Below are 17,027 nucleotides of genomic sequence, written 5' to 3'. Positions count from 1 at the left end.
CACATTAATTTCCAATAACTGATTTTCATGGTATCCCTCATTTTCACTTGGTCCCCAAAAATTAAATTAAAATACTCGTACATTCTTTTAATTATTTGTCATTTTAATCTAAATTGTTTTCCGTTTTGAAATTTTGAATTATATTATGAACATACATGTAAATTTTGCTGTTCAAAATTTCAAAACAGAAAAAAATTTAGAATAAAATGAGAAATTATTAAAAGAATTTTTTTTTATGTAGGTATATAATTCAATAAAAAATGGAAATGTGGCATACTGTGAAAACTGATTACTGGAAATGAATATGGCAAGTCTAACTTATCTAATTAATTACTGTGTTTTGCCAATTTATATTTCATATAATATTAAATGATATAATTATGTAAATTACTAGTAAGAGATTCTTTTAGTGTGGTTATCAATCTATTTATTTTGTAAGTTATTATTTATATTCTCATAAAAGAGAACCTAAAAATAATACTCGCCTATTATTTTTGATTAATAGTAGAGTAATGAAAAACTCACTAATTAATTTAGAGCAAGTAGATCTCATGAAAAACATAAATAACTTAATTAAGCATTTAAAATTATTTACAATTAAAAAATATATAATGTAAAATCGACTTACAAATTTTAATCCTTCTTTCTACGTTTGTCATCTTTACGATCTCTATCATCTTTTGGCCGTTTAGAAGCACGTTTGGCTTGCGTCAAGAACTGATCTAAACCAAAAGGATCCTCTTCTTCCTTTTCAAACTGTACTGGGCCAGAACGGCCAGAAGTGGCTGCTGTACGATCAGTACCACTAAATTCTCTATCAGGTACAAATCTAGTAAGACAATAAAATAAAATTATTAGGTAACAATTTAAATAGCATTCCCAATACATTAAGACATTTAAAATCAGAATCCATTGTAGAAATAATTTAAATTTCTATCAGTAACATGATTCCAGTAACAAATTTAAATCCAAACTAAAAAGCACTAATCATGATAATCACGAAAGATGTTTAGTTTTTTGACCGATAATTAAGTAAATATAGTCAGATAAAATATTTGTTTTATTTTCATCTCCGAGAAGTGAAAGCTACTACATATATCATGTATTATAAATTATAATTATGTAGGTGGTGTTTCATCATGTTCCCCAGTACTTTCATAACCTACTCTACTAGTGAAAATAATACAAAAAAATAACATAACATATGTCCTAAAATGCTATGTCTGCAAGCTATGGTTAGTGAAAGATTTCACTCAGATTTCAGCAACCCTGGTGAAGTGAGGTTGTAGTGAAATTTTTCGGATGTTAATTAAGTGGCAGAATTGGTGGTTTCTAATGGCTTTTGACCTGAAAAATTAAATAAAATAGAACCCAGAACCATACATCCAGTAGTTTTTGAGATATCTGCAGTAAAAAACTGTGTTTTTTTGTGTTTGATGAACAGTAACTTTGTTAAACGAGTAATAAACACATAAAACTTTTAGAGAATTTAATTCTGAACAAAATATTGTAAGATAAATTGAATAAAACAAAGAAAGTTTAGAAAAATTCAAATTTTATTTAGAAACAGTACAACACTACATTTATCAGAAAACTACTTACTTAATGCAAACAAAAACCAAATTCTTATATGATGGTATGTCATATTTGTAAAAACAAAATTTACTGTTAAAAAATTTAGTACACAACAATTGCAAAATAAAAATAAATAAATAAAAATTACTTAGAAAATAATTTTTTTTATTAATGATACAAATACACAGTATGTCTGAAAAGTTCCTGAACTAAATTTCTGTAGTCGATACAAGTAGGACAACTCTCTCTCGGACAACCAAGGAACTATGTACTATAATGTCTGATAACTGTGTGTACAAAATTTGATTCACGCTTCGTCACTCCAGTCTCGAGTTATGTTTGGCCACGTACACTGTGTGAGCTTGTGACATGGAATAGAGAAGCGCGATAAAATTTTGTTCGACTTCAAAATCTTTCGTTGAACTTATTTTATGATACAGCAAGCATTCGGTAATGGGCCATATTTCATACTACAACATACACATGGTGGAAGCGGTTTAAATACGGTAGAGTCGTTGGATGATGAAACATCTGTTCAACAGATGTTCACAACGAAAATGTTGCAAAAGTACGCACGCAACTGGTCAAACTGAATTCTAAATTTTATTTGGAAGTAATGAAACGCCTGATGCGTCGCATTCGTCGAATTCGGCCCAAGTACCATGATCCGGGTGGTCTGACTCTTTTGCACGATAATGCCTTGGCACACATGGCAGCAGTTTTAACATGTATGTCGCAAATCAAATCAACGTCTTATTCCACCCACCTATTCCCCGACCTTGCTCCAGCAGACAATTTTTTGTACCTGAAACTCAAGTTGAAGATGAAAGCCTGCTTTTTTGATTACATTCCAGCCATCCAAAGAGCTTGCACCGAGCAGTTGAAGGAGATCCCACAAGGTGATTCTCCAGAGAAATGATGTGATTGGTTTGCCACTTAACTAACGCTGTACTTATTTACAACAGAGGAATACACAGATATGGCATTCATGTTGGGTGTGTGTAATAGTAATACTACAGCTGCTGCAGTAGGAAAAGAAATACATTTTTTAAATTACAGGGTTCCCAGATCCCAAAACAATTAGCACAACTTTTTGCAATCTTTGAGAAACAAGTTTTCTACGTAGTATTTGTACCAGCTATGAATGATCTGTCCAACATGGCACTGTTATTGATGAAATTATTATCGATACAGTTCAGCGCAGTCCAGGTGTCAGTCAGTACATGGTGTCTTTCTAAGTGGATCAGAGTTTTGCATTTGAAGATTTGGAGGACACTTAAATAAAACAAGTTTTATCCTTATCATAAAAAGCCACATCTATACTCAAGAGACGATCCACTTTACTTGGAGTTCTGAGACTGGTGGAATACAAATGGGCAGAAATAAATCCTCATGAAACAGTGACAGGCATTTTTCAACACTGATTTAGTGTCAATGTATGGTGCGGCCTTCATCACAATCAGCTGTTTGGACTGTTCAAATTACCTGGTTATTTAAATATGTTCCTCAAGCTCCAAGATGCAAAGTATACTTCCAGCATGATGGCGTACATTCTCACTTCTCGTACAGTTTCCATTCACTTCAATCATTATTTCCCTGAGAAATGGGTCAGTCATGGAGGTCCACTCTCCTGGCCATCAGGATCGCCTGATGTAACACCTTTAAATCTATGTGTCTGCGGTAACAAGACATATTGTAACAATATGTAATATTGTAACAAGACCGGTATAACGGACCTGAGTAATAAATTTCTACCAATTAAGAAGAAAGTAGTAGAAAATATAATAATGGGAGGAATTCAGAAAGGGGCTATAAGAAACCCTTTTAGTAAAGGTAACAGATCCCTTTAACAATCATCTTTTGTAATACCGCCCACTGAGACACACCTAAACAAATGCTCCATGAGAAGAGTTACCGGACCCAGGCTAGGAATGCATGGGAATGACAGGGCTTGGTCGATCGTTCTCAGGCTCAACTGGGGTCTGGTCCAGCAGGTAAAGAAGATAGGAGGAAGACCAGCTGAAATTAGTTCCACAAGGAGGGTCTGCAGATGTGAGTTGGGTGAATCAGTCTAGGCAAGATATTGTGACGTCGGTTTGCAAGATGAGAGCTGTGTGAAATCAGTTCCACAAGGAGACTCTGCAAGTGTGAGTTCTGCGTATCAGTCCATGAGACATCAGTCAGTGACAGTATTCTGCGAGGTCAGTGAAGAAGCAAATTTCGAGTGCAGGTTTGACAACTAAGGTAAATTTACAAGTAATGGTTCAATGAGTTACTAAGACTTTAAGTGAAAGAGGAAATAAACTAAATTTCATTCATAAACTGCTAGGGTAGTTTTATTTGTGAACAGCAAAGGTATTTGTGGTGAAAGAACTTTATACTTGTGTTATCTATTACTGTTAATACAAGACTAGTGGTTAAAAGTGTTAAGACTAGCGGTCATGCTATACTGTCTTTTATCAATGGGACTGAATTCTGCTTTTCCATTCTATTTATCTACTTCTGAATAAATCCTGACAAATACTTTAAATTCTGTTTTTATGTAATCTATGTTTATTATTATTATTGACATTTATGATTGTTTGTTATTGACATTTAATATTATTATTGTTCACTGTTGCCATTATTCTAAATATTATTGTTCACTGTTGCCATTATTCTAAATATTATTGTGAGATGTTTTTATTATTCTGATCGTTATTGTGGTTATGACTACTATACTTTTTTTTATTCATTTGTTTTGCAATTGTCATTTACTATTATTATTACTATTGTCATTATTATTGATTTGTCTTGTTTTACTTATGTTTCTAAACAATAAATTGTAATTATATACACATTTTCAATTGTCAATCTCTCAATATCCTGATCAAGCCACAAACACGCTACAATATATTTTCATGAGAGATTAATTGTCTGCATTATGGATGCGGCTGAGCAACTTAAGGAGAGCTCTGAAGAACTAAAATGAGCAACAAAAGCAGTATAGAAGCGTGCCAAAGAAATGTTGAAAATGGCAAGCTCATTTTTCATCATTTATTATAAACTGGTATGTATAATGCACTTTAATCTAGTGAAATGTTTCTAAAAAAATTTGAATTATTCTTTTTTTAAAGTTTTTTTGTTTTATTAAACTTATCTTACACAATTTTGTTCATTATGAAATTCTCTAAAAGTTTTGTCTATTAGACAAAACTTTATTATTTGTCTATTATAAGTTTAATATGTTTATTAAACATTTAACAAAGTTATTGTATGTTAACCATAAGAAACACTTTTTTTGGCTAATTTATTGGTTTTCACCGTAGATTTCTCAAAAACTACTGCAGATATAGTTCTAGGACTTATTTTATTTGATTTTCAGATCAAAAACCCTAAAAAATCACTAATTCTGCTCCTTATTAACTCCTAAAAATTTTAGCACAACTTCATTTCACTAGGGTAGCTGAAATCTGAGCGAAATCTTTCACTAGCCGTAAGTTTAATATGTTTATTAAACATTTAACAAAGTTATTGTATGTTAACCATAAGAAACACTTTTTTTGGCTAATTTATTGGTTTTCACCGTAGATTTCTCAAAAACTACTGCAGATATAGTTCTAGGACTTATTTTCTTTGATTTTCAGATCAAAAACCCTAAAAAATCACTAATTCTGCTCCTTATTAACTCCTAAAAATTTTAGCACAACTTCATTTCACTAGGGTAGCTGAAATCTGAGCGAAATCTTTCACTAGCCGTAACTCACAAACAAAGCCTTTTAGGGGTATATGTTTATATGAACTTTTTCCATTACATTCATGAGTAGAATAGGTTATGAAAGTCCCAGGAGAACTTCAAGATAACCTGTATATACACAAAAATTATGTTCAACTTTGTAAAGCCCAATTTCTTAATGTATTGTTTAGTGGATATTAAAAGTAACATGTACACTTTACTATAGCCTAATGTTTAGTTCCACAGCTTTATGTAGTAACAAAAAATATAACTTGTCTGGCACATTTTTACTATTACTATCATATAATTAATATATTTGTCTTTATTATTTTTTGTTACTGTCTCAGATTTACCATTACAAATGATTTCAAGAAGAGGCTTATTGCTGCCACATAACTAGTGTTAAATAAAATTTTCGGTTATCCATATACAGTTTTCTTCAGAACCTTTAATTGGTAAAAGAAGCCAGTAGTTATATAAAATTTGTTAAGTGCTGTTTGTTGATTACTGTTTTTGTTCCTTTAATGTGAAAGATTTCCTGGATAAAACATAACTCATGTAACCCAGGATTTTGAAGCAACATAAAACATAATCATTACTTCCCCCTTTTCTTTACAGATTTTAATTTCAGGATTTATCATAAACAGTATGCATTTTATCTATATACTGTATATTTAAAATCCAGTTTAATTCTTTTTAGCTCAGGAATGTTTATATTTCTTCCATGTGTAAGTCCACTGCAATTTTCATTCAATTTTTTTTTAATAAAAAATAATTTTTTTTTTGATAGTTTTTATATGGTTTCAATATAACTATTTAGTGCAGATGTGTGATTATTTTTTGTCTTATTCAGTAAATAATACAATTTCATGAGAAATTAAGAAAAAATGAATTAAAAAACTTCTGTTTGCATAAAAGATTTCTCTCCAATAAAGTTGCATCACAGAAAAGTAACCCATACTTTATTACCCATCTTTGGCCTTGTAAGCAAAAAATACAATATATTAACACTAATTTTATATCTGATTTGTAAAGATAATCTACATTTAAAAAAAATATACCATGAAGTATCTAAAACTAAACAATTTAAATATTTATACAATGCTATAAACTGAATATGTTTTAATGAGAAATATGGTTACCTAAGAAAAAAAATGAATTTGAACAATCCAAAATAGCAATGGAAAATTGTTTTAACTAGCAATGTTTTAACATTATTAAAATACGGCATAAAAATTTAACAAAGCTTAAATAAGCAATAATTTTAGTTTAAACTATATTTAACTGTTTAACTTTATACACTATTATATTATTGAAACAGACCTGTTGGTTTTAATTAACTTTTCCAAATCATCACCATAAACATCTTTGTCAACATTACGACTGGGTCTATAAAGATGCTGGCCTAAAGAGGAGGAGTCACGCCATGGTTTATCATAAACATTATATGATTCATCATCACCGTAACCTGAATCCATTCCTTTTGATGTATTAAACAGCCGCTGATCAAACTGAGCTTCGCCAGCAGTGTTTGTCTTAGCAGGAAGACCAAGAGCTATCTGTTCACTGATATCACGTTCACGATCACGTTGCAGCTTAGACCTAGAAAAGGTATGATATATAGAATATAAATATACAGAATTTTTTATAATTACTTGTACTACTACATTTTACAGTTCATAAATTACAAAAATCAAATAGAAAAAATCATGACCACTATTAATTATGATAATACTGGTCACTGATGTTAAAGCTACTAAAAACATGTGATGCTAAAGATTCCTATAAAAGAAAAAACAACATAAGTAGCAAAAGTTACCATATTTAAAACATTTTAAAATTTATATAAAAAACATACAAATTAAAAGAAAGCAATAGCTGGGATCTCATATCAAATAACAGCTTTAAAAGGGCTTAATTCTTCCGTGATACGTAACTTCTAAATGGTCAACTAATCAAATGATAAAAAAAAATAACATGATTAAGAAAGATGTTTAGAAAAGGAGGCATTTTATATTTATGGGGTTACATTAATGTATTGTGTATTTTCTTAAATATATGTTAGATGAATTTAAAATTCTTTCATTAAGACAATTGTTTGGAGAAAATCCTGACTTTATAACATTAGCTGGAATGCTTGTTTCTTCTTTTACTAATTTTCCATGAAGTCTTTATCTCATTTTCAAATTCTAAAATTTTACCAATATATATTAATTTAGCTACATCAAAAGATTATTTTAGAATATTTTTTTATTTAACAATATATTTTTAACACCAGCATTAACACTTTATGATTAGAATATGAATAAACTTTCAACATTACTACAACCTAAATAATTTTTACAATAAAACAATTAAAACTAATTTTTAGTAGTTAATATTTATTTATTAGAATTTTTTTATAAATTAAGATTATACAAGAAATTCAAAAAGCAAAGGGAAATTTCTATTTCTCTCTCAATCACATGTCTCACAATACTGAGTGTTCTGCTGTAAATTATAACCTCATATTATCTTTCACTGGATGTATTGAATGCTTCTCTGTCCAATTTCATCAAGAAAAACATACAAATAGTGATATGTATTCTCATTTCTGAAGTGGTGAAACTAGCAGAAATTATTCATAGAATGAAGCAGCAATACAAGTAAGATTTATGAAAAGATTGATTACTTAAGAAAAGGCAGAATTCCTTTTTGTGGTTGTTCAGTTTTGGTCAAGGTCGCAGACACAACGTTGTTCGAGAAACCACAGTTTTGCTGATTTCGCATTTAACGGATTGGGTTTATCAACAAATCAGTGAATGGTGTTATAAACAACATAACCCAAGTTGTTTATTATTATTCTGAGTTGTGTACGAATGGTGTACGAATGTCGTAACCTGCTGTCGCCAGTCTGCTCTCTGTGTGCATTGGGCGTGGTAGTCTAGGTGTTGTGAACATTATTTTTTTGTTATTGACAATATATCGTCGCATGAAACTCTTTACAAAATTTAAATTTTACAAAGACTTTATTTAATTTTTACTTATTGCACGGCTGTTTCCGTATTGTCAGATCTATTATATACTACTAAAATTAGATTATTGTTTTAAGTAAATATTGTGCTCGGTAGGACGGGTATTGCTATGTTTTTTTTTTGTGCTGTAAGTTATTTATGTGTTTGAATTCTTATTCTCTTTTTTATATTGTGAAGTAAGTAATGTATATTCACTTATTCTAAATTAAGTATTCTGGTATAATTATAAATTTAATTAACTTTAATGTTGAAGTGCTGTTTAATTTTTTATTTTCAATAATTCGTAATCACTACCCAATCCAGACCATCAGATCCTCTCAGAACAGTCGTAAACAATGGAAGGTAAGTCTTCCCTCTTCAAATAATAATAAAAATATCAATTTAACAGGTGATTCACAATTTTTTTTTTTGTCTTCAGTCATTTGACTGGTTTGATGCAGCTCTCCAAGATTCCCTATCTAGTGCTAGTAGTTTCATTTCAGTATACCCCCTACAGTATACATCCTACATCCCTAACAATTTGTTTTACATATTCCAAACGTGGCCTGCCTACACAATTTTTTCCTTCTACCTGTCCCTCCAATATTAAAGCAACTATTTCAGGATGCCTTAGTATGTGGCCTATAAGTCTCTCTTCTTTTAACTATATTTTTCCAAATGCTTCTTTCTTTATCTATTTGCCGCAATACCTATTCATTTGTCACTTTATCCACCCATCTGATCTTTAATATTCTCCTATAGCACCACATTTCAAAAGCTTCTAATCTTTTCTTCTCAGATACTCCGATTGTCCAAGCTTCACTTCCATATAAAGCGACACTCCAAACATATACTTTCAAAAATTTTTTCCTGACATTTAAATTAATTTTTGATGTTAACAAATTATATTTCTGACTGAAGGCTCGTTTCGCATGTGCTATTCGGCATTTTATATCGCTCCTGCTTCGTCCATCTTTAGTAATTCTACTTCCCAAATAACAAAATTCTTCTACCTCCATAATCTTTTCTCCTATTTTCACATTCATTGGTCCATCTTTGTTATTTCTAATACATTTCATTACTTTTGTTTTGTATTTGTTTATTTTCTTGCGATAGTTCTTGCGTAGGACTTCATCTATGCCATTCATTGTTTCTTCTAAATCCTTTTTACTCTCGGCTAGAATTACAATATTATCAGCAAATACTCAAGTACTCAGAGGACTGAGTGATGTTGATATGGCAATTTAAGTGATTCACAATAAACTATGAATTTAAATTGATGAAATTGCAAGTGAGTAGAATATAAGAGTATTCACTGATGTTTACTCTGGAAACAACCTTAATTTCCTATGGTAAAAATTCAAAACTCATATATCTGGTGAAAAGATGATGGAAGTAACATTCTAGGAAATCGAAGGTCCAGTTTTATATACACTTCACATCTACAGGAAAAAGATTAGTATGAAACACTAGTGTGATCTACTAAGATTACTGAATGAAAAATTCAAAGCACAAAAGGCATGGTAAACTTTCAAAGAATGTGATTTTGCTTCAATATGATGTTCAACTTCATGCAGCTAATAAAAAAATCCTTTGACATCTTGATCTCAGCTTTGAGTAGTTAGACCACCAAAGACACTGATCCTTCAATGGATGTGTGAAATAACCTCAACAAGGGTATATTTTTTGTATACTGTCAGCCCATACAGTCCTGATCTGCATACAAGAGTTTTTCATCTTTATCGTCTACTGAAGTAACAACTACAAGGGAGTCATTTTTGTTCGGATGAAAAGGTTATAGAAACAATGCCAAAACTGACTGCACTCTATAATAAAAAGTTTCTTCCAGAAAGGAATCCAACAGCTTATTGAAAGATGGACTAAATGCATGAAATAGGAAGTTATGTAAAGAATAAATATATTTCATATTTAAGTCCAAGTAAAAATAACGGTTTTTAAAATTTCATTTAACTTTTGAAATTTACCTTAGTAAAAATTAGGTCTAAGTAAGAATTGTTTGTTAAGATGATACCACCATAAGGATTACATTATTTTTAATAAACCAATTTATATTTAAAAGGTTAAGTTAATGGAAGAACCCTGAAGCTTTTGCACAAGAAAGAGGTAGTAATGAATCATGAAAAAAAAACAAACAAAAAAACAATCATCAAAATCAATCAAATATGGGTAGATAATGAAAGCTTGCATATTTACTACACACTTGGTGGAGGGAAGTATACTCCATCTGGTCTTAAATGAAGCAAATATGTTTGCTTTTATTAAAAGTCAGTAATTAAATTTATAACATTTCAGATAATAACACAAATAAAAAGATACCTCTTATCAGGGGCAGCACGTGCTAGATTTCTTTCTCTGGCTCTATCCTTGTGTCTTTCATATCGCATTTGATCTCTTTCTCGAGCTTCGTCATCTTTTTCTTAAACATAACAAATGAAAAAAAAACTGATATGCAAATCGTAACCATTAACAATATATTAATTTCTATAAAAAAAATTTAATTTAGGCAAAAATGAATAGAGAAGAAACCAATACAAATTAAATTGTAATCTTATTTATTTTATTAGCTGGACATCATTATCCGTACTGCAGATGCTGAAGGTCCAAGAAGTTGGCATAGTTTTCTTCATTCGATTCTGTCTTGTTCATTATATATTTTTATAGCATGATATGTGTAGGGAAGCATTACTCATATAGCAATCATCATCTAGATCTTTTTCTTTAATTTTTTTAGAGGCTCTCTGACTGCTATGTTCATTATCCACAACAAACATCACAGCATGTAATGAAACATCAACCAGCAGGCCAGATTATAAGTGCATTTTACTCTCTCAACCAGGACCCAAAATTACTCAAACCTTTTCCTTTCTCTTAACTTTTACAGTATCTTCCATTATACCCATATGCATTCTTTTTTCTATACTTCTCTCAGTTACAAGAACTTTACTATAAACTGATGCTTTATAGTATTGATTTTTAATAAAACATAATATGCCTCATATCTCTGGGTATGGATTACTCATGAATAGGTCATCAGAAAATAGAATCATAACAATACGTTAAAATTAGGTTAATCATAGGTTAAAATTAGATTTGGTAGGAATTAGTGAGGTGAAAAATAGAGATGAACAAGAATTTCAGTCGGGGAGTAATAGGATAATTAAAACAAATACAAATAATGGAAAATGCAAGAGTAAAGGTAACAATGACTAAAAAAATTGGAAAACAAGACAAAGAGCGTGATATTTTAAAAACAACAAATAAATTATTTTAATAAAGGTAAATACGAAGCCCACAGCACCTGTAATACTGAAGATATTTATGTCATTCTCTTTCGCAAAAGAAGAAAAAATAAAAAAGATAATGTAATACCAATGAGACTCAAATGTCTTAACAGGAAAAGAACAAGAAGGAAAATAGTTGGAGATTACAGGAGTTGGATTAGGTCACAGAAATTAATTAAAGCTTATGGAATTTTGCACTAAGTTAAATAGTGATTACAAATTTTATGATTAAAAATCATAATTACATTAGTCAGACAGAGATTTCAGAAATAAGTAATGGACTGTAGAATGTACCCAAGAGCAGATATTGATTCCGACCACAATTTGGTAATGAAGTAGTGTGCAGATTGCAGTTTAATAAATTATACAAAAAAAAATTAAAATAAAGAGATGGAACACAGAAAGGATAAAGAAATCTGATATAACTAAAATATGAACAAATCATAGGTTCAGAAGCAGCACCTTATATAATGGAAAATTCAATAAAAAACAACTGGTACATTTAAAAAGGTAAATAATTAAGGACTGAAATGAAACATTAGATAAAAAAAAATGAACATAGAGAAATATACCAAAAATTGATGGATAAGTGGAGTATATATAAAAACATAAAAGATGAGAAAAAGTCAGAAAATTATTTAAACATATAAGAAATGGAAATAATAGGGCTGGATGAAGAACAGATGTATCGAGGAAGAGAAAAATATTATTAAAAAAAATGATATATGCAGCATATAAAAAATTAACGGGAATGAAATGAAAATGTATATTTTATATATTAGTGTTACGGATGCAGATGGAAAACCTTTGTTACAGAAACAAGAAAGAGATAACAGGACGTAGGAATATGTAGGACTATTCAAAAGAGACTACACAAGATATGAATTTGATGCAGTGCTGAAAGACTTAGAAATAAAGCAGTCAGGATTAACGATGTACCATCTGAATTACCATGTTTGAGAGTAGAAGGAGTGAACAAATTTTATGCATTAGTAGGCAAAATTTATGAGACTGGAGAAATACCCTGAGTTTAAAGAGAGTAAATTATTATCCTATCAAAGAAAGATATAATGTATAAATATAAAAACTACTGCACCATCGGTTTAATATTTTATGCAAAAATACTACAATATTTGATGTAAGTAAATAAGATATGTGGCAAAAGATATACATATAAATGAAGATCAATTCAGTTTCAGAAAGAGCTTGAAAAAAGAGAGGCCATTTTAGTTCTCAAACCAATTCTAGAAACAAGCTTAAAAGGGATAAAGTCATCTGCATGGCATTAGCTGATGTGGAGAAGCATAAAATTTTTTCAAATGCCTCACTGTCTGATTTTCTGTGTAGCATATCTCACAAAAACAAAATCTCAAAGAATAGCATCCCATGTCATTTGTTCTTATTACTGCTTTTAATGTTATTTCTTATGAACATTCACAATAGTTCTGCGATCACTAAATTCAACAAGACAACCTTTTTGTCCCAAAAAGCAGCTACCATAAGCTTCTTTTCCAAACATTATTGTTTGAACTTTTTGAGTCTAATGGTGTAATGTTGGTACTGCATTAATAGCTGCTCTGTTTGACGTTTCAATAAGAAATCCAGTTTTCATGTTTGGTAATAATATGAACAAACAATTCATCACCTTCCTTTTCATAATGACACAAAATCTGGCACACAATTTTTATATAGCCAATTTTTTAGTCAAAATTTCATAAATTATAAATTAAAGATCATGAAACATTAAAAATAATTGTGACACAATGAAGCGCCAGTTTTCTTCTAATTTTTTCAATCAAATCATCTATTATCACCAATGGCTGGCCACTAAGTTCTTTATAAATATTCATTTGCTCTTCTTAATATGAAAAGTCCCACCTGTCTCATAATATTCACTCTACAAAGATCAAATTTGCTCATGAATTTCAGCTGCAGAATTATTTTTTGCCATCAAAACCAGATTCCTCTTAGTACTTCACACTTGGCAGGATCACAAATTGTAGCACTTATTATAAATGTTTGAATATTAATAATTAACAACAAAATTACTAAACTATTATGGCTAACAGCTGATTAATGATTGAAATAACTGAGCTATATCAGAGCCATCTGTTTACATTGTTTATATAGATGGCAAATTCAACACAGATGTTACTTTAAAAAATGCCTCATAAGTGTGTTAGGCAGTTTTTATCTTAATACCTTCAAACTGGATGGACCGATTTGGATTAAATTTGACAAAATGATTTTTGTATATGGGACACTGATGCCATTTAATTTTGGTCACAATTGGGTAAAGAGATAGGAAATATAGATTTTAAAAGTCCTCTGAATAAAATTTTGAGGATATTTCAAAATCTTACTAAAAGTAAAATAATATTTTTTATTAATTCTTTACTAACATACTTATCTCTTTAATGGGCCTGATAGTTTTTAATACATCACATAATTCATTTACCACTAACATTCTGTGAGTCGGCATACCCCTATTTTATTTTTTTGAGAAATAAATAAAAGAAAGAAACTGAAGAGTTAAAAATAACCAGGATATATTCACTATTTAATCCATAAAATCAAATAAATCTTTTACAATACAATAATAATAATTTAATAACACAATATACAGATTATTATAAAATACAATGTGCAAATTATTTATAAAATAAATTATAAAGATAAAAACAAGTTACGAGGGTGAATCAAATTTAAACAGTAATTTTACTATTCTACACAGGAAGCATTCTGAGCTGGATGGTACTAATCAGCCATTAGCCATGTGCTCACAGCCATGAGTGTGCAAGAGGTTCTGTCATCTGTTGCACAATGTATCATAAGGGTTTTAAATAATGAAGGCATTAAACTCATGGAAATTTTAACTCATTTACAGTTTGGAGATGCTACACTGTCCCAGAATCGAGTGTATACATGGGTCAGACAATTTAGGGTGGACAAGAAAGTGCAGAAAATGAAAGTCATGATCAACGCCCAAGGTCAAGCCTCACAACTGACAACATCCACGCCGTTCAAGAGATTATTGAAGGTGATTGCAGGTTCACTGTTGAAGAATTCGCAGAAGTGGGTATCAGCTATGGGAGTGCTCAATTCATTATCACTTATTATCTTGGCTTTAGAAAAATTAGTGCTTGATGGGTTCAAAGGTTGCTGACTAAAAATCAAAAACTGGTTAGGTTGGAGATCTGTGAGAGACTTCTGAATCGATTTCAGCAAGAAGGGGACAATTTTTTGCAGTGCACTGTCACGTATATTGAGACATGGGTCCATTGTTACACTCTGGAGTCAAAAATGGTGAGTAAGAAGTGGCAAAGGAAGGATGAGGGCTGCCCAGTGAAGGCCAAAACCCATCTGTTAGACGTACAAGTTCTTGCAATGATTTTTGACTCAAGGGAAGTTTTACCCATTGATTTTCTCTACAATCATTGAATGGTGAATGCGGTTTACTACTGCCAGCTGCTACAGTTGTTCCCCAACAAAAGATGGGGAATTGCTCATCAAAGATATCATCCTTCTCCATGACAATGCCATGCCACACGCCACGATTTTGACAACGGATAAATTGAAAAAAAAAATGCACTGGGAAACCCTCGATTATCATCCCTACAGTCCAGATTTATCCACCTGTGACTATTTTTTGTTTGCACCCTTGAAAGAATCACTTTGAGGTGAATGATTCAAATACAATGAAGACATCGAGAAGTGCATGCACAATTGGTTGACAATATAGAGAAATGATGAAGTTATGAATTTTGTATATTATTAATCAATAAATTTATTTTTAAAAAAATACCATTTATAACTGATTTATCCTCTTATAAGATACAAAATAGATGTGATTAAGTCCATATTAATTATTTAAATACAAACTCATGAAACAACATTAAAGTAAATACATTAAACATAAAAGATTAATACAACATAAGTCAAAGGTGCTATTGAAAATTATTATCAGTACATATTTGTGTAGATGTTGAAAGGGATGCAGAAAAAAGTCAAGAGTTTTTAAAATAATCTTTTAATTATAATTATCTAAAAATTCATCAACAGAGTGATATTGTTTCTGTAAAAGAACACCTCTTCATTGTATTTTAAATAAATTGGTAGGAGGATTTAACAAATGGTTTGAAAATTTATTAAAAATGATAATGGAGCAAATTATTTTTCTATAAGCCAAAATATTGAAAATAGTTCTATTATTTTTTTAATGTAACGTTTACATATTTTTATTTTTTAATGTGTCATTCAATGTTAGTTTATAATTCATCAGTATGTGAGAACGTTAACATTACTGTTCAAATTCATTCTTATTAACACAAGGAATTCCAAATATTATTATAAAATCTATGATATTCAAATAATTCAGTGTAAGAAAGAATCAAACAAACCAAAATAGGGATTATAACATCACACAATGTATACTGTTATTCTTTGGTCTTCTTGAATAGTATTATTACACTATATAGCAATATATATAAATATAAATGTATTAAGTAGTAGTTGAAATGGAACTGTGGACTATATACAACGTGCTTTTGTTGTCAAATTTTTTTAGGAAAAAGGTGACAGTTTTGTGATTATAAAGTGTGAATTCTCAAGACAATTAAGTATTCACTGTAATCATTTTATTGCATCAGTGGATTCTCTCAATACTTGAGTAAAAGTTTTGAAGCTACCAGTAATATATTTAAAAAGAGGTACCAGTATGAAAACAACTTGTACTTTAGTAGGGCAGTGAAAGAGACTACTACACAGAGTCTACATGCTCTGCACATTGCCCCTCTACATCACTTGGAGTGCTTTAAGCCAGTGCTTAGAAGATTTTACAAAAAATATCTATAATTCCACCCTCTGAAAAATCAAAGTAGCTAATGCAAAACACAGAGGAGATTATGAAAACCTACTAGGTTTTTGCCAGATGATTATTTAGTTGATTAATGAAAACAAACAACTATTAAATTATTTGTGAGTGATGAAATTAATTTTCACTTATCAAGTTTATTTACGGTTCTTTACAAAAACCTCAGCAGTTCTTGGAGAGAACACTTCATAGTCCAGAACTTAATGTAACACAATCTCTTTATTTTGATTGAACTTTGTCTTTTTAGGATGATAAAGAAAGGGCTCTTTTTAGGATGATAAAGAAAGAGCTCTATCACTAGAGCTTATTATACAAATTTAAGATATCTTTTTAGCTCCTGAACTTGAATATCTGGTAAATAAGGAGACATTTTTTGATAAGATACAGTTATAAGCTACGCCAAATGAGTTTCCAAGGTGTCTCTAGATATTTCTTTAAGTTATCTGTTATTATGGGAATATCATATGGCCAGCTAGGTCAAATGACATTTTTGAATGTTATTTTTTCCTCCAGAGATGTTTGTAAACAAGTATTAATACCAAGACTATACAATTTAGGCACAAAAACAA

General features: G+C 30.3%; 1 protein-coding gene across 1 annotated transcript in view; it reads right to left on the bottom strand.

The window, feature by feature from the left end:
• Positions 1 to 628: 628 nt before the first annotated feature.
• Bx42 (Puff-specific protein Bx42) overlaps positions 629 to 17,027 on the bottom strand; it is a 49,229-nt gene continuing 32,830 nt past the window's right edge. The window contains exons 10-12 of the mRNA XM_075356214.1: positions 10,621 to 10,720; positions 6,614 to 6,892; positions 629 to 829 (exon numbers count right to left, since the gene is read on the bottom strand). Coding sequence (XP_075212329.1) covers positions 634 to 829; positions 6,614 to 6,892; positions 10,621 to 10,720 — 575 coding nt within the window. The 3' untranslated portion in view covers positions 629 to 633. The remainder of the gene's footprint in view (positions 830 to 6,613; positions 6,893 to 10,620; positions 10,721 to 17,027) is intronic.

The sequence above is a fragment of the Lycorma delicatula genome, chromosome 2, assembly GCF_047948215.1.
Source record: "Lycorma delicatula isolate Av1 chromosome 2, ASM4794821v1, whole genome shotgun sequence".
In the NCBI taxonomy this organism is placed as follows: Eukaryota; Metazoa; Arthropoda; class Insecta; order Hemiptera; family Fulgoridae; genus Lycorma; species Lycorma delicatula.
This window is presented reverse-complemented; position numbering and strand designations above follow the sequence as displayed.